Source organism: Hemisphaericaspora subhashii, assembly GCF_019202705.1.
Source record: "Hemisphaericaspora subhashii strain CBS 10753 chromosome Unknown scaffold91, whole genome shotgun sequence".
Classification (NCBI taxonomy): Eukaryota; Fungi; Ascomycota; class Pichiomycetes; order Serinales; family Debaryomycetaceae; genus Hemisphaericaspora; species Hemisphaericaspora subhashii.
In genome coordinates, this window is record NW_026057265.1 from 37,509 (window position 1) to 54,948 (window position 17,440).

The 17,440-nt window shown below is 36.9% G+C and overlaps 5 protein-coding genes across 5 annotated transcripts; all 5 read right to left on the reverse strand. All coding sequences in view use genetic code 12, as the record gives it.

Moving 5' to 3' along the window:
- Positions 1-343: 343 nt before the first annotated feature.
- Positions 344-2,645, reverse strand: ZCF24 (Zcf24p; the record flags this gene model as incomplete). Its single annotated transcript, XM_049405982.1, has 3 exons — positions 344-2,241; positions 2,491-2,510; positions 2,581-2,645. 3 exons carry the CDS (start codon positions 2,643-2,645, stop codon positions 344-346), a joined length of 1,983 nt encoding a protein of 660 aa, XP_049264470.1.
- Positions 2,646-3,094: 449 nt separating this feature from the next.
- Positions 3,095-4,858, reverse strand: J8A68_002253 (DIP5; the record flags this gene model as incomplete). Its single annotated transcript, XM_049405983.1, has 1 exon — positions 3,095-4,858. The coding sequence occupies one exon, from the start codon at positions 4,856-4,858 to the stop codon at positions 3,095-3,097; it is 1,764 nt and encodes a 587-aa protein (XP_049264471.1).
- A 2,641-nt stretch (positions 4,859-7,499) lies between these two features.
- Positions 7,500-9,260, reverse strand: J8A68_002254 (uncharacterized protein; the record flags this gene model as incomplete). The annotated part of the gene is made up of 1 exon (XM_049405984.1): positions 7,500-9,260. One exon carries the CDS (start codon positions 9,258-9,260, stop codon positions 7,500-7,502), a length of 1,761 nt encoding a protein of 586 aa, XP_049264472.1.
- A 2,212-nt stretch (positions 9,261-11,472) lies between these two features.
- J8A68_002255 (uncharacterized protein) lies at positions 11,473-13,233 on the reverse strand (the record flags this gene model as incomplete). Its single annotated transcript, XM_049405985.1, has 1 exon — positions 11,473-13,233. One exon carries the CDS (start codon positions 13,231-13,233, stop codon positions 11,473-11,475), a length of 1,761 nt encoding a protein of 586 aa, XP_049264473.1.
- A 1,934-nt stretch (positions 13,234-15,167) lies between these two features.
- Positions 15,168-16,907, reverse strand: PUT4 (Put4p; the record flags this gene model as incomplete). Its single annotated transcript, XM_049405987.1, has 1 exon — positions 15,168-16,907. The coding sequence occupies one exon, from the start codon at positions 16,905-16,907 to the stop codon at positions 15,168-15,170; it is 1,740 nt and encodes a 579-aa protein (XP_049264474.1).
- Positions 16,908-17,440: the final 533 nt, after the last annotated feature.

Here is a 17,440-nt window from a genome sequence, read left to right on the forward strand (position 1 = left end):
GTGGGTTTGACTAGCACGATTTTGTGAAATTTAGTTAAGCTTCTAATATGGTACACAGGAGGATGCGATGCGTCAAAAACGTTCCTCGCATTTAATTTTTCTTGCAAATTTCAAATTCTAAATTTTTTAGCCATCGGAAAAACTCGTTCGATAAACCTCGGAAAAATATTTATGTGTAAAAAAATAGGAATACCGATATGGCGTGTTAATATTGAAAGTGATAAGACACTGTCCAATGAAATCATTCGTGTGAGATTATATACAAATTGGGTATATCTCTCCCCGATTAAACCTCCTTATAAACTTTGTCACACAAAACCAACCTGTTTGGAACATCAACTGCTTATGAATTTATCAAATCCAGCAAATTCAATTGTTCATAAATATCACCATCCACAACAGCACTCCAAAAGTCCAGTATTCCATCCAATAAGTCTTGTTCCAAGGTCATATACGTCCCCAGCTGAGATCCACTCTCGGCTTTGCGTTCTTTTCCAAATTCCAATAAGGACCCTTCATTATTTGTATCTGTTGGGAATGATTTTGCGGCAGTCTCGATCCCAAATACATTGTAAATATTTATATCCTTTTCCATCTCATCAAGCTCAGTAATATCGGAAACTAAATTATCTAACTTCTTCAATTTATTTAGCGACAGCTTTGCACTCGAACACCCTCTTGACATTGTCTTAAGGATTTTCAATCCCTTACGAAGGAACAATAGGGTTGTTTCAGACCGGCCGTCAATTCTGAGAAAGACAAGAATGGTAAATAGGGCGATATTACAGAAATTAATATCTGTACATGAGAATAGCCCTAATTTGTTATGCTTGTCTAGTTCAGATAGGAGTTCGATGGAACAGAAGGCAGCATCAATGCAGATAGAGGAAAGATGGTCGACAAATGCCGATTCATAATCCCCACCATTTTCGGCCAAACGTTTGTAGTTTTCAACTTTGTATAGGAGAAATGGTTTGCCAATGTAGATTTTGGCCAAGTAGTATGTAAGATTAAGATGAACATGTGCACGAAATTGTGCTGATTTGGGGTCGAGGTTTTCAATTTCGGTATACTCTGGGAAGTTCATCTTGCATTTTTCAACTTCTTCTACTAATTTCTTTATTGCAGCTGGATCAATGGATACACTTGCAAGTTTATTCTTTCTCGTTTTGGTATAAAATAATTCTGCAATATCTCTAAAGATAAAATTCAACTGAATCATAGAATGCTGGCTCATACAATTTGAATAGCCAAAGCGATTCTTTAATGCAGGAATATCCACTGGCATGTCAACGGTTATATCCCCAGGATCTATAATCTCCCTCTTCCCCAAATTAACTCCGAACCGTCTTTCCATGGTATAACAAGACCACCAGAGTCGCTTGTATACTTCTCGATCTTCTTCGCTACATTCCATGAATGGTTGTTTTAAATGTAATTTATTCGCGATTGCAATTTCAGTAGCAAGGTTCATGAATATGTACCCACCATCGAACATCTGGAATGTTTCTAGCCTGTTAGTGGTCATAAATACACCGAAAAGCAATAATCCCTGTATACTCTCAATTGATTTTTGATCAATCAAAAACCCGGCGAACTGTAACGCAGCATAATAATACTTCAAACCCGGGCTTGTATCTAACAGCCATTCATCTAATTCTTTTATGCTCTTAATTCCATCGTCAGTCATGTATTCAAACCCGGCGGAAATGGCAATCATAGCTAATAGCAAAACCAAAGTTGACCAGTGTTTGACGAAATATTCAAGATCGTTTTTATGACGCCTAACTAGCATTTCTTCAATCTGGGCATGGAAACGAGCATGATGGACATAGAAATAGTTAGTTTCGCAGATGTGGAGGAAAATATCAACTAGCTTTCTGACTTGGTCATCTGATTCGGGAAGGGTTTCTAGACCGTCTTTGATGAGCGTAAGAAGGGTTCGTCTGATATATTCCTTGTTGTTATGTGAGAAGGAAGTTCTCATTAAGAGTGGCGTGGATGAGGTGTTAGATGTAACAGTATCGTTCGGCTTTCTGGCTATGAAATCAATGAACGATTGATCCGTAGTGGAGACGAAGATTTGGCTGAAATTATTGAGCTTTTCCACTTGTAAATTGGCTTGATCTTCTATTTCGTTCTTGATGTTGTTGTTGTTGCTATTATCTACGACAATCGGTAGCTTTGTTTTATTTATACAAACCTCCTTCTCGAATTCATCTGTGTTATTTCGAAGAGTTTCTAAAGATACATCTGGAAATAAAGACTGTATGATTCTTTCAAGTTTGCAATTGTACTTTTTTAGATTGGTATAACTTTCCCTATTTCCTTTGGTTAATACACTCAGCTCTGCTGTCTATTTTCTAGTAAGCAAATATACATACTTATAATCCATTGGATTAATTGGGCCATCTCGTTTACTTATAGAACAGGCTTTATTCAAACTCAAACATTTAGAACAAGGAAACCCACCATCGCATTTGATCTTACGTTGTCGACACTCATCACAACTATAAAAATAAACACCAGTTAATACGCTTTCTTTCTCATACGCAGAAGTTCATATAATTGTAAACATACGCGACAGTTGTTCTCTTTCTAAGATGTAAAGGTATGATCCTTCTATTTCTTGTGCTTGGAGCCATTTCGTTAATACTGTGGGGGAACAACTGAGGTTCAAGTTTGGTGGTAAAATTCGTTTAGTAGGAAGAAAAAAAATAAAACAGGGTTCGAAGCCTGTGCACATATATTGTCTCGAAGTGAATCTGTCACCGAATCTGAATGCCTTTGTCTTTGTTTGAAAAATAATGTAAGATCATGTCTACTATGCAGGATGGAAGTCACTGCCTTACATATTTAACAATTTCTTCTACTAAGTACGTTCTGACATCTGGGTTGGGGGGGTTGTTAACATATTTATTTCAGTATTCCTCCAGTTTGAGTGCAACAGGTACAAAAAGTCTGACACCATAGCGAAAGAAAAATAATACTTGTAAATACATAATAATTGCTTTATAATTACATTAATAAGATTAAATAATACGTGAAATAAATATTCTAAATATATAAAATGTAGACATCTCTACTGTAGATCTTAGAAAATCCATCCAAGGAATTTTTCATAGAACCATTCCTTGTCATATTTAATACCTTCAGCTTCTCTGACAGCCTTTCTTTCAGCGTCTTCAGCTTCATATTGTTCAAACTCAGCATCAATAACATCTCTGAAAGTGTCCAAATCAACTTCTTCTGGTTTGATAATCTTAGTCTTGTAGACAATCTTGTATCCAAAGTACATTATCAAGAAAATTGGAAGAACAATGTAACCAGTGATGAAACTCTTGTAAGCGAAACTATCACCTAAGAAGACGGTGAAATTCTTGATGAAGATAACCAAGATACAGATCAGCAAAGCAAGATAAGAGCCCCAAGGTTGGAATGGAGATCTGTAAGCCAAGGCGGTGTTTCTGTCATACCCTTGAGCCTTCAATGCTTTCATGAAACGAATGTGAATGGTAAGAACACATGACCAGGCAATTAAACCAGTTAATGAGACAACATTGACAAAGTAACCAAAGACTTCAGCAGCGCCAGAAGAAACAGTCATATAGGCTAACAAGGTGAATGCAAAAGAAAGGGCAATACCATAGTATGGGACACCAAGTGCATTGGTCTTGGTGAAAAACTTTGGTGCATAGCCAGCAACAGCAAGGGAGTAGACAGTTCTTGAACAAACGTACATATCGGAATTGGCAGCCAGGAGGACGAATATAAGGATACAAGCATTGATAACATGATCTAATCCTTTAATGTGAGCGTTCTTGATGGCAATGACGAATGGGGAGGCGGAAGCAGTATTACCAGATGCCGAAAGAAGGAGTGGATCCTTCGGTGAAACACACATTCCCAACCAGAAGATAGCAAGGATGTAGAAAATAACAATACGGTAGAAAGTCAATTTAATGGCCTTTGGAATGGAACGACGAGGGTTTCTGGTTTCGGAGAAAGTAATACCAACTAATTCTGTACCTAAGAAAGCAAAAACGGCAGTGACAAGAACAGAAACGAAAGCAACAAAACGACCTTTGGAACCGTCAATTACGAGACCCTTCGATGCGTCAGCATATTCAAGGAAGGCACCTGGGTTTTTCCAGTATCTGAATCCGATTCTATCTCCTGATGGGCCACCACCTAAAGCAATAATCCAAAGAACAAGAATAAGACCAAGACATGTCAAGACTTTCAAAGTCGATAACCAGAATTCGATTTCACCGAAAAATCTAACACCCAATAAATTGACCGCCAAAATAATAACAAGGAAAATAGTAATCCAAATACCAGGATTCATCTTTTCTGCACTCACCCAATATTGGACTGTTAAGGAACCGGCTACTAATTGATTAGCAGGTAAAATCAAATATTTGAATAAATAGACATAACCACAAGCAAACCCCAAAGCATCGTCGACATATCTTTGACAGTAATTAGCGAAACCATTCAAAGGAACGAAAGTTGCAACTTCACCTAACCCACTCATGACCATAAAGACAACAAACCCAATAAGGGAGTATGCAACTAAAATAGCACCAGCCCCTGCGGTTTTTAAAGCAGAACCAGTACCAATTAATAAACCAGTACCCAATGCACCACCAATGGCAATCATACTAACATGACGAGAATCTAAAGCTTGTCTTAATTGATGTCCTTCTACATTCTGAATACCAGATGGATTTGATTTGGAAACGTATAAGTCATAGTCAACTGTGTGACGGGAGATGACTGAATGCAAGTCGTGTCCTTGAGATTCTTTAGGAGCGGAAGAACTGTCAAAGTTCTTTTCATCCAATTTATCAGTCATTGTTGTTTTATATTTAGAGAATGATAAGAAAAATAATAAGAAAAAAGTATCCTTTCCATCTAAAAAAAATGGGGGAGATGTGGGAATCCAATTATTTATATCACACAATTTTTTCTAAACATAAATGGAACATAAAAGCAAAGATAAACTTCCCGTAGTTAAGGTTTAGTTAATTGTTGCAAATAAAAAGAAAGAAAAAAAATAATTGTGTACAGCAAAAAAAAGCCAAGAAAAACGTCCAGCTGAAACTGCATAAATTTATACTATGATGCATAAGGATCAATTGTTCGATAAAAAATAAAAAGTAAAAAAATCACTTTCTAAATGAAAATCGCCGTGAGTGTCCCCTCTGTCGCAATGCGTATCTTATGTTTAGATACGGTTTATCTTTCACAAAATTTAAATATCTTAATCTCAAAATGAAATTTTATTAAAATAAGATATCAGGAGATAAAATCATGGAGAAGACGTTTCCAAAAAGATAACTTGTTCGTCACCGGATAATTGGTCATCAGTAACGGAATTGAATCTATACTTTTTGCACTGAAAAAACGAAGCATTTAAGCTCAGGGCTTTCTTTTTATTTTTCGCTTAAAAGAGTGAATTCAGCCTGGAAAGTGGTGGCTGCTTTTTTTTATTTGAGTCACCACCATTCGTCAGAAGATACACATATACATGTACATGGATCTTTTCTGCTTCCAAAATAGGGAAATCAGACTCCGCCATTAAATATCTCAAACCAATTGTTATCTCGTATTCTGCATTATATCTTGGACGGATAATTTGACGTATGCTCCTTCCTTTAGTTTGTTCGGCATAAATTTGAAAGGCATTTTTCCTCATCCCATCTAAAAATTTTGTTTGTCCGAATTTTACACAAACACACAAAAGAAACTCCGAGAGAATTATTTTTTATGTTCTGACTCTTTTTTTTTTTTTTTTTCTGAGAATACCATTTATTCTAGTTCTTATACATAATAACATACAGAAATATAATAAACAGATATACAAATAGAGGAACAAAAAAATGCATCAGCCAATGATTCAAAAAACCTCATATAAGCAACATAAATTAGTAGGTGTATAGGGAAGGAATTGTAGTTAGAGTGAATGTTACCCAAATCTTAATAAAGGAAGTGGAGAGGTGACTCTTAAAGTTTGTGTTTCTGCACATAGCCGTTATTTTAAAAGAAATTCTTAAAAAATATCTGATCTATTTTTGGTTGTCTTTTGGTAAATCTTTGATAGGATTTATCCAATAGATTATGTTAAGCTTCGATTATCTGTTGTTAGTCGAACACAAATGCGAATCCCCGATCGAATGACTTACATAGTGTTGACTCTGATGATAAAATATTTCCGAAAAGTAGCTTTCGGAGTTGTAGTAAGGGCCTTGGTTACCAAACCAAAATACAGTTCTAGTGCCACAGCAAAAGCATGCGTTGGGTTCCGAGTTTCTCCTTCAGCATTCAAGTCCGATCCAATCGCTTCTTTCAGTTGAACCATACTAAAAGATGTAGTCGGTGGGGAAAAACAATACACTTGACTAATCGTCCGTCCATCTTCCCGAAATTACAATAATATTTTCTTGGAAGTTTTCCCCGGTTATTTGTGCATTAAGGCTTTTCGCCGACTGTCAGAAATTTTCATACCATTGCCGTTCTTCTCTTCGATTCCCCCCACATGAATATGTGGCCCCGTTCCCTTAATATATTTATAAAACCATCAAGCCACTTTACTTGAACGGTTTTTTCCTTAAGGCAGTGTGTCAGGTCAAAAAACTTACTAACCAGGTGCCCCATTAAGACCGACCTTAGGAATTGCTACTCGTCACACCCATCGTTTACCAACTAATAGAGAAGAGATAAGTTTTTCCTTACTCTACAGGTCTCTCTAGCCCACAGATCCAACCAGCTCAGCACCTAGACTCGAGTGGTGTGGGATCTATTTGAGCTCAAACTCTAGATCTGTAGCAAACAGAAATTGGATACAACATTGCATGGTGCATCACGGCATTATTAATCCGACGAGAGAAATTTTCTGATTGTTTGAAAGGGCTCACATCCGTTTTATGGCTTGAAAAATATTCACGCCCAAAGTCACGTGTTTTGACCGACTTAAAATTCACCCTCGTATTTCAAAATCTAGTGAACTATCATAGGACTCCCAGAAATGCTCTACATACTGAAAAGTATTGCCAATTAAGTCATAATGTGAATTTCTAGAGCCGTTCTCTTCTAGTTATTACATTTTTATTTCGGTGTCATATAATTGGAATAGGATCTTTCAATCATTTTTTTGTCAATATTTCGGGAAAAAATTTCATGAAAGCATGGAATATGTACAAGAGGATCATTCACTGAAAATCATACAACCTAAATGTCAATATGAATTTGCCATTTGGCTATGATGTTCCGTTCCTATATGATTACTTGAATTCAAAAGCCAACAAAATTTCACAGATTAATGTCATTTCAAAAAACAATTGGTTGCAAAACATATCCAACATTCTTCAAATTCAAAATTGAATTCGGGATACAGAAATCATTTACAAGTGATAAGTTCTTCACAACAAATACTACTATTATTAAACATAAAAGATAAGTACGCAAACTACATAAAACCTAGATATCCCCCCTACCTAGAAAATCCATCCAAGGAACTTTTCATAAAACCATTCTTTGTCATACTTAATACCTTCAGCTTCTCTAGAAGCCTTTCTTTCCTTAGCTTCAGCTTCAAATTGTTCAAACTCAGCATCAATAACATCTCTGTACGTATCCAAATCCACTTCTTCTGGTTTAATGATCTTGGTCTTGTGAACGATTTTGTATCCGAAATACATCATCAAGAAAATTGGAAGTACAATGTAACCAGTAATGAAACTCTTGTAAGTGAAAGAGTTACCTAAGAAGACGGTAAAATTCTTGATGAAAATAACCAAAACACAGATCAGCAATGCAAGGTAAGAACCCCAAGGTTGGAAAGGAGATCTGTAAACCAAGGTGGTCTTTCTGTCATAACCCTGAGCCTTCAATGCTTTCATAAAACGTATATGAATGGTAAGCACGCATGACCAAGCTATCAAACCTGTTAAGGAAACGACATTGACCAAGTAAGTGAAGACTTCAGCAGCTGTAGACGAGACAGTCATGTAAGCTAATAAAGTGAAAGCAAAACTAAGGGCAATACCGTAGTATGGAACACCGAGTGAGTTGGTCTTGGTGAAGAACTTTGGTGCATATCCAGCAACTGAAAGAGAATAAACAGTCCTTGAACAAACATACATATCGGAATTAGCAGCCAGGAGAACGAATAAAAGGATACATCCATTAAGAATATGATCTAAAGCATCTATATTTGCATTTCTGATAGCAATGACGAATGGGGAGGCGGAAGCAGTATTACCTGTTGCAGTAAGAAGAAGTGGATCATCCGGGGAAACACACATTCCCAACCAGAAGATAGCAAGGATGTAGAAAATAACAATACGGTAGAAAGTCAATTTAATGGCCTTTGGAATGGAACGACGAGGGTTTCTGGCTTCGGCAAAGGTAATACCAACTAATTCTGTACCTAAGTAAGCAAAGACAGCAGTAACAAGGACGGAAACAAAAGCAACAAATCGACCTTTGGAGCCTTCTATTACAAGATCCTTGGATGAATCTTTGTACTCAATAAATGCCCCAGGGTTTTTCCAATACCTGAACCCAATTCTATCTCCAGTTGGCCCACCTCCCAAAGCGATAATCCAAAGGATTAAAATAACACCAAGACAGGTTAACACTTTCAATGTAGATAACCAGAACTCAATTTCACCGAAAAATCGAACACCCAATAGGTTAATTGCCAAAATAACAACTAGGAAAATTGTAATCCAAATTCCAGGGTTCATTTTTTCTGCACTCACCCAATATTGAACTGTTAAGGAACCGGCTACTAATTGATTAGCAGGTAAAATTAAGTATTTGAATAAATAGACATAACCACAAGCAAAGCCCAAAGCATCATCTACGTATCTTTGACAGTAATTGGCAAAACCATTCAAAGGAATAAAAGTAGCAACTTCCCCTAATCCACTCATGACCATAAACACAACAAACCCAATAAGGGAGTATGCAACTAAAATACCACCAGCCCCTGAAGTTTTTAAAGCAGAACCAGTACCAATTAATAAACCAGTACCCAATGCACCACCAATGGCAATCATACTAACATGACGAGAATCTAAAGCTTGTCTTAACTGATGCCCCTCTTTATTTTGGATACCAACGGGGTTGGATTTAGCAACATATAAGTCGTAATCAACTGTGTGACGTGACACGACTGAAATTAAATCTTGTCCATGAGAAGCTTTGTTCGGAGGACTGTCGGGGCCCTTTTCTTCTAAGTCGTTACTCATTGTTTGGATGTGAAGAGAAAAGAAAGAAAAGAAGTGTGATAGAATCGCAAACTGGGGAAGTTTTAAGTCTATTTATATCGTTCTTTTGAACAACGAAATGGTTTTCTATATCTATTAGGAAAACTATATAATTAATTAGAGAAAACTAATTAGAAACAACTGGACTTGTTGGATAGCATAAAAGTGTGCATGCTATTCAAAATTGTAAGAGAGGGGAGATATTAAAGTTGGCAAAGTTAGCTGATTTGGTTGCAAAAAAAAAGAACTAAGAAAAATAGAAGTAAAAAATATTTTGACCTTAAAATAATAGTTTTTTAAATTCGCTTACAAAGAGGCGTACAATAGAACTGCATATAACATGAATAATTGCAAAACTTCAAGCCCTTGCAGCGAGATTCTCAAAGCTTTTAACATGAGGTAGCTTTCCCAAATAACTAAGCTGAAATGAAATTAATCAATAAGAGAGCAAAGCCTTTCTTTTGCTTAGATGGCCAGAAGAATCCCGGAATTAAAATCGCAGATAACAAACCTGATTTTCTTTCTGGTTTTCCAATTAATTGTCAAGGTTTCGTCTATGTTGCAACTAGGGCAGTTAACAACCACATTTTATTAGGTGCCATCTCTATATAATTAACATTATTATTTATCTTGCAGAAAGTTGAAAGGCATTTTCTCCTGCGTCTATGTACAAGTAGTGTAGTTAACAACCATATTTTAGTAGGTGCTATCTAGATTTAATTAACATTCTCATATCTTGCAGAAAGTTGAAAGGCTTTTTTTTAAAGTTTGCAATTTTAGAGTTTAGTCAGCGTTTTATTTCCTATCCAAAGCTCTTCCATAATTGGCAAATGCTCTTATGTACCTATAATGAAATTTTGCAGACTACCACCAAACAGTCCCTAGATAAGCAGTACAGGGAGAAACCCTCAGTACGATAGTCCCTGCTCCTTCCCCGTGTACATTGGGGAGAGGGCTCCCAGTGTGGGTCGGTGTGAGGGTTCTTTACATAAACTAACTTACAATTATCAAAATGGCGTTCAATCAGACATGGGGAAAATTAGAAAAACCCTACGCATGAAAGGAAGCATTCAAACACTTTTCGCCCGTGAACCGTAAAGTCTATTTTATTCCAAAACAATTGGGAAGAGTAACTTTATTAGACCACCCCATTAGAATTTCTCACTAGTCATTCCTTGGTGATATAATTATGGACTCTCCCCCACTAAAACTTGATATATACTTTGGTTTCCCGGAGGTTTTTGTAATTTTAGAGTTCTGGCAGGGACCTAGAGTTCTAGCAGGGACCTAGAGGCGGAGATTCTGTCACCCCCCCGCCCATTCTACCTTATTTTTAAGGGTATCCCTTGCCTTATTTTCATCTCCTATGAAACCCAGGACGAAATGAGAAGAGTGGAGTGCTGAGTCCCCCCTCCCTTTTGGAACCATATTACTTGTTGGATTCTTGTTGGTAATTACTTAAAGAACAATTCCCTTCCTAAACATGATTTTTGTAGGCTCGAATATCGCTTAATTCCTCAACAGTGTTTCTTGTGCGCTAAAGAATATAACCTTTCTAAATCCTTGAGACACAAATGCTTCACTAAAAGATAGTAATGCTATCTAATAGTAATGGCTTTCCATAAACTTCCCGACGACTCGAAACGTATGTATGTCTGAAGTCATATTCTTGACCCACTTACAAACTGCACTCTTTTTATTGAACCACAGATCAATATTCTCAGAGATCCCGTGACGAGCCGCTGTTTCAATTCAATCCACCATATGTGGTTCTAGACTGTTGTTCTTCCAATATTTTTTTTATCTATACTTCTGCCAGATTACATGAATGGATCGTTCACTCTTGTTATTGTCAAAATTTTGTCAAAACGTTTCATGATTAGCGATAAACCACGATCACTTTTTTTGAAAATCTCGAAATTTAACTAAACAATCTGAGTACGTCTGTTTGCTCGGGTGTTTCTTTTTTATAAAAGTACCTAGATATAAAATCTAAAACCCAGCAGCAAGCCACAGATTGACATCCATTTCGAAAAATCTATTGGTGAAAAAACTCTGGCAGAGACAATGACAACCTACTCAAGAAGTAGAGAAATTTAATTACAAGTGCCAACTCCTCCAGAACAAAGGCAAAATTGATTAACACAGAAGTACACAATATAGATATATAAATCTAGATATCTCTCGTGTAGACCTAGAAAATCCATCCAAGGAATTTATCATAAAACCATTCCTTGTCATATTTAATACCTTCAGCTTCTCTACGGGCCCTTCTTTCCTCATCTTCAGCCTCATATTGTTCAAACTCAGCATCAATAACATCCCTGAAAGTATCCAAATCAACGTCTTTTGGTTTAATAATCTTAGTCTTGTAGATAATCTTGTATCCAAAGTACATTACCACGAATATTGGAAGAACAATGTAGCCAGTGATGAAACTCTTATAAGCGAAACTATCACCCAAGAAAACAGTGAAGTTCTTAATAAAGATGACTATGATGCAAACCAGCAAGGCAAAATATGAACCCCAAGGTTGGAAAGGCGATCTGTAAGCCAATGCAGTTTTCCTGTCAAACCCTTGAGCTTTCAAAGCTTTCATGAATCGAATGTGGATAGTGAGAACACATGACCAAGCAATTAATCCTGTTAAGGAAACCACATTAACAAAATACACAAACACTTGGGCAGCACTCGAAGAGACTGTCATATAAGCCAATAATGTAAAAGAAAAACTAAGTGCAATTCCATAGTATGGAACACCAAGTGAATTTGTCTTTGTGAAGAACTTTGGTGCATACCCAGCAACCGAAAGTGAATAGACAGTTCTTGAACAAACATACATGTCAGAATTAGCTGCCAGGAGAACGAATAAAAGGATACATCCATTAAGGATATGATCTAAAGCTTCTATTTTAGCATTTTTGATAGCAATAACAAAGGGGGATGCTGATGCAGTATTACCAGATGCGGAAAGAAGGAGCGGGTCCTTTGGAGATACACACATTCCAAGCCAGAAGATAGCAAGGATGTAGAAAATGACAATACGGTAGAAAGTCAACTTGATAGCCTTAGGAATGGAACGACGGGGGTTTCTAGTTTCGGAGAAAGTAATACCAACTAATTCTGTACCTAAGAAAGCAAACACAGCAGTGACAAGAACTGAAACAAAAGAAACAAGCTTACCTTTGGAGCCTTCTATTACTAGACCTTTTGAAGCATCTTTATATTCAAGGAATGCACCTGGGTTCTTCCAGTATCTGAACCCAATTCTATCACCGGTTGGAGCACCACCCAAGGCAATAACCCAAAGGATAAAGATAACTCCGAGACATGTTAATACTTTCAATGTAGATAACCAGAACTCAATTTCTCCGAAAAATCTCACACCCAATAGGTTAATTGCCAAAATAATAACAAGGAAAATAGTAATCCAAATACCAGGATTCATCTTTTCTGCACTCACCCAATATTGGACTGTTAAGGAACCGGCTACTAATTGATTAGCAGGTAAAATCAAATATTTGAATAAATAGACATAACCACAAGCAAACCCCAAAGCATCGTCGACATATCTTTGACAGTAATTAGCGAAACCATTCAAAGGAACGAAAGTTGCAACTTCACCTAACCCACTCATGACCATAAAGACAACAAACCCAATAAGGGAGTATGCAACTAAAATAGCACCAGCCCCTGCGGTTTTTAAAGCAGAACCAGTACCAATTAATAAACCAGTACCCAATGCACCACCAATGGCAATCATACTAACATGACGAGAATCTAAAGCTTGTCTTAATTGATGTCCTTCTGCATTTTGTATACCAGTAGGGTTGGATTTAGCAACGTATAAGTCATAGTCAACTGTGTGACGTGAGATGACTGAATGTAAATCGTGAATATGGATCTCTTTGACAGGAGAACTGTCGGAATTTTTCTCCTCTAAATTGTTACTCATTGATTGGCAATATAGAGAATAACAAGAAAAATACAAAAAAGGTGTAAAACTGGGGAAATTTTGGGTTTTTATATGTCATTCCTTTTGAAGGACAAGAGAGAGAAAGGTGGAGATATCAAAAAGGTAGATAAGTCATTTGGTTGCAAAAAAAGAACCGAAAAAAATCGCACAGAAAAATAATCAGTGGTAAAAAATAATATAGTTGCGTAACTAGAGCCGAGCAAAGCACTGCATATAAGCGGACAACACTTGCAAAATTTTGAAGAAAGCCTCTTCGTTAAATTTGTAAGGGTTTTAGTTACGGGGAAGTTTTCACAAAAGGGTAAGCTGAAATCGAATTAATAAACAAACGATAAAGATGCTTTCTGTACTTTCCACAACTCCGGAATTATAAAACTGAAAGAAAAACTGACTGTCTTTCATACTCTACTGGCTTCATGAAGATTTCTTGTGCCTTTGTAGTATCCCGTGTAACACTACCAATCTTAGGTTTTACACAAGAGAGTCACTGTCAGACGTTTGTTTCGCACTACTTGCAATCTAAATATATTACGAGTCATCTTGCATGAATTTGAAAGGCGTTTTTTAAAGGCAATTTTAATGATTGTCTTCTTTCATGTTCAAGCTCTTAAAATTTGAAATTTCATGCGTGGTCGCCTATTTTGAATATTGACATGAGATAAAAAATATCTCATATTTCATCCTTTTTCGAAGAATTACGAACTTTCCAATAAATCAAAATAGCTCTAATTATCTTAGCTAGTCAATGTTTAACCGATCTGCCGAACCCTCTTTAACATGAGGGCCAAGAGGCAGTTCCATGTATACATTTGAGAGTAACTCCTTAAGTTTCCTATTTTCCTCTCCATTTGGTCAACAAGATTAGATAAGAAGGATTTTTCTAATACTTAACACAACTTAAACCCATAAGAATAACCGAAACAGGGTTCCGACTTTCCCCCATACTAAGCTAAGCCCATGTACTCATTTGAAAAGATACAGAATAGCCTAGTGGGGAAACATAGTTCACTAACAACGAAAAAGTTTCCTCGCTTATTGTTGTGCTTGAGAATCTTGTCGCCGAGAAACACACATGCGCAAATCTACCCTAGGCCCCCACCCCTCAAAACGATTACTAGGAGTTGGCTAATGAGCCCGTTTGAAAATGCTTCTACAGGTAAAGGTATCACTAGTGAGAAGAGTACTCAAACTTGGTTCCACAGCATTAAATAGACTCCATTCATTTCTAGAGAGTGTAAAAATGGTACATCCCTCTGCCTATCAACTGTATTCTGACAATTGTTTTAGATAAGGACACGAACGATACTAGTTGCTTTGTTACTCCATTTCTAGCTGAACCTTCGTATATGCGGCAGAATCCCGGAGATTTGCTCATAGAATTTTGGCAGCTTTCGGCGCGATTAGATGATAACTAAAAGATGGGACTTGCACCAAATCAGCCCCTCCCCCACTCACCCCAACTAAGCACTCCTCGTATTTGGGATTCTATATAAGACAAACTGGCACAGTTTACAGCTTCTCTATAGGGAAGCGAACGTTCTGGAATTCAATTAGCAAGGAGTCCTTTCCCCGCCTTTGATACCCCTAGGAATGGCAATGCTTCTTTGATTGCTAATCATTTCGATGTTTGAGAACGATTGTATTAAACACGATTGAAAATTCAAAGCAATTTTAATCGTTTCAACAGTTTGGTTGTATTATCCGGTGCCCCCATTTTCTCAGAGCTTGAAAAATACCGAAAGAAGGTGACTCCTCCAGGAGATTTCTATACTTCTAATCTGGTATTAAATTATGGATGGGTTTCAAGGAACTACAAGTTTGCAAACAAGAAGTTCCGAAGTTGAAAGATCCCAAACATGTAAACACTACATTAAAAAACTTAAATAAAACAAACTAAATAAATAAAATTCTTCCTAATTAAAACAGAAATTAGAAATCTTATGACCAATTTTGGCAATTCCCGTAGGTGGAGTACGATTGGCTTCTTCTTCTCTTTCTAATTCTTCTTCGTAATCAATTTCCTGTTTCCCTGTGGTTATGTCAGCCTCTTCAACAGTTCTTAAGTGAGTCTTCTTAAAGAATTTCCAGAAAACAAACAAGCAAATGAAGAAGGTAGGAGCGAAGTATGATGTAAATAAGTTGGCAATTGAGAAATTCCCTGGGAAAAAGATCCAGAAACCATTGAAAAACAACACACAGATATTCAAGAAGCAACCAAAGTAAGTAAAGTAAGGGTGAATAAATCTTGCAGCTAAATAGTATTGATATTCAGGCTTTTTGAAAGGTATACCTGTCTGTTTCGGATAAACTTGTTTGAATTTGAAATAGCATGCCCAAAGACAAAGGTATGTGCATAACATACCAGTCGTAGCCAAATTAATAAACCAATTGAAAACAACTGCAGCACCCTGATTCAAAGTCATATATGCCAATAATGAGATCAAAACTGTCCCAAAGACACAATAGATGGGAGAACCGTTTGGCAAGCACTTTGAAAAGAATCTAGGTAAGTATCCAGCTAAGGCAGCACTATACCAACATCTGGTAGCACCATAGAAGAAACCGTTCCCGCAAGACCATACCGAAGTTAAAATCAAGGCATTTACTAAGGAATCCAAACCATGAACTCCGACATTCTTAATTCCAATGACCCAAGGAGAAGCATTAGCACCTACAGCACCAGATTCCATGGCTGCAACTAAGACAGGGTCATTTGAAGCACAAATTGAATTAAGGAAGAAAATACCACCAAAATAGAACAAGTAGATACGGATATATGATCTCTTGGCAGCGATACCGACTGATTTTCTAGGATTCTTCATTTCAGAAGCACAAAGGGCCAAGAGGTCAGGACCTCCACATGCGAATGCTGCGTAAATCAAGACATTCCACCACCCAAAGAATTGACCTGTTGTACCTTCTACTAAGTAAGATTTCACAAGACCTCCTTCGGACCAACGTTGGAAACCATATGCATCACCCTGAGGGTTTCCACCACTCATTGATATAAGAGAGAACATCATCAACCCGAGAATTAAAAGGACTTTTAAAATGGAACTAAAGAATTCGATTTCACCATACCAATTTACTCCAAATACATTAACGAAAAGATATAATACAAGACAAACTGTGATGAAGATTGCAGGGTTTGCATCTGTCCAAAAACTAATTAACGATGCGAAAGCAACAGCTTCCAAACAAACAAACATAAGTGAGGTATACAAATAAATCAAAGTGCAAGCAAAACCTAAAGCAGGATCAACCCATCTTGCAGAATAGTGCAAAAATGTACCTTTTATTGGTAAGTAGCTGCACATTTCACCAACACCTTGCATTAAAGGATACACCACCAAACATGCCCAGACCAAAAAACCCAAGAAAAGAGACAAGGAACCTGATGTAGTCAAAGGAGTAGCAAGCCCAATAAAAAGACCGGAACCAATGGATTGTCCAATAATCATAAGATTAACATGTCTAGCATTTAATTTCCTTTGGATTTGACCATATTGCGCCACATCTAACTTATCATCGAAATCGTCAAACCCTGTTGAGATGATGTGTGGTTCAGGTTGATAACTATTGATGTCTGACGACCCACGTTTTTCGATGTCGATTGTGACATTAGATTTATCTTTCTCACCAAGTAAATTCATAGTGGTTGTTGTTTTATGTGTAACACTTTAAATGTGATTAATGGATTAAGACAGGATTCAAGACGTCTAGACGGAGTTTTCTTGAGTATTTATATCGGAGAAATTGTTATCTAGTTTGGGGGGTCACATAAAAACCTGCATATTTCCACCTTAAAGCTGCAAAATATTTTCCATCATACTTTAAAAAATAAAATAATAATTTATTTTTCATCATAACGTGGGGTTTCTTAATAGAAGTATAATTCATCCACATAGCGGCTAATCACTGAACAAACTAGAACTAGTGGCATTAGCTTGGCAGTTGTCAAAACTCAATTATCTCAACGCTTATCTACATATGATGTAGTTATCAGGCAGTTGATTTTTGTTATCAATTAGAAGTCTAATCAATCTGATAACTGGGCTCAAGGGGGCTGATAAACGAATGGATTCGGCTTACCAAACGAGAAAGATTTTAGATCTCCCCACCATTAAAAAATAATTTTTTGCACAGAACAATTCCACGAGTTTGAAGCCAAAAAATAAAGAACTTT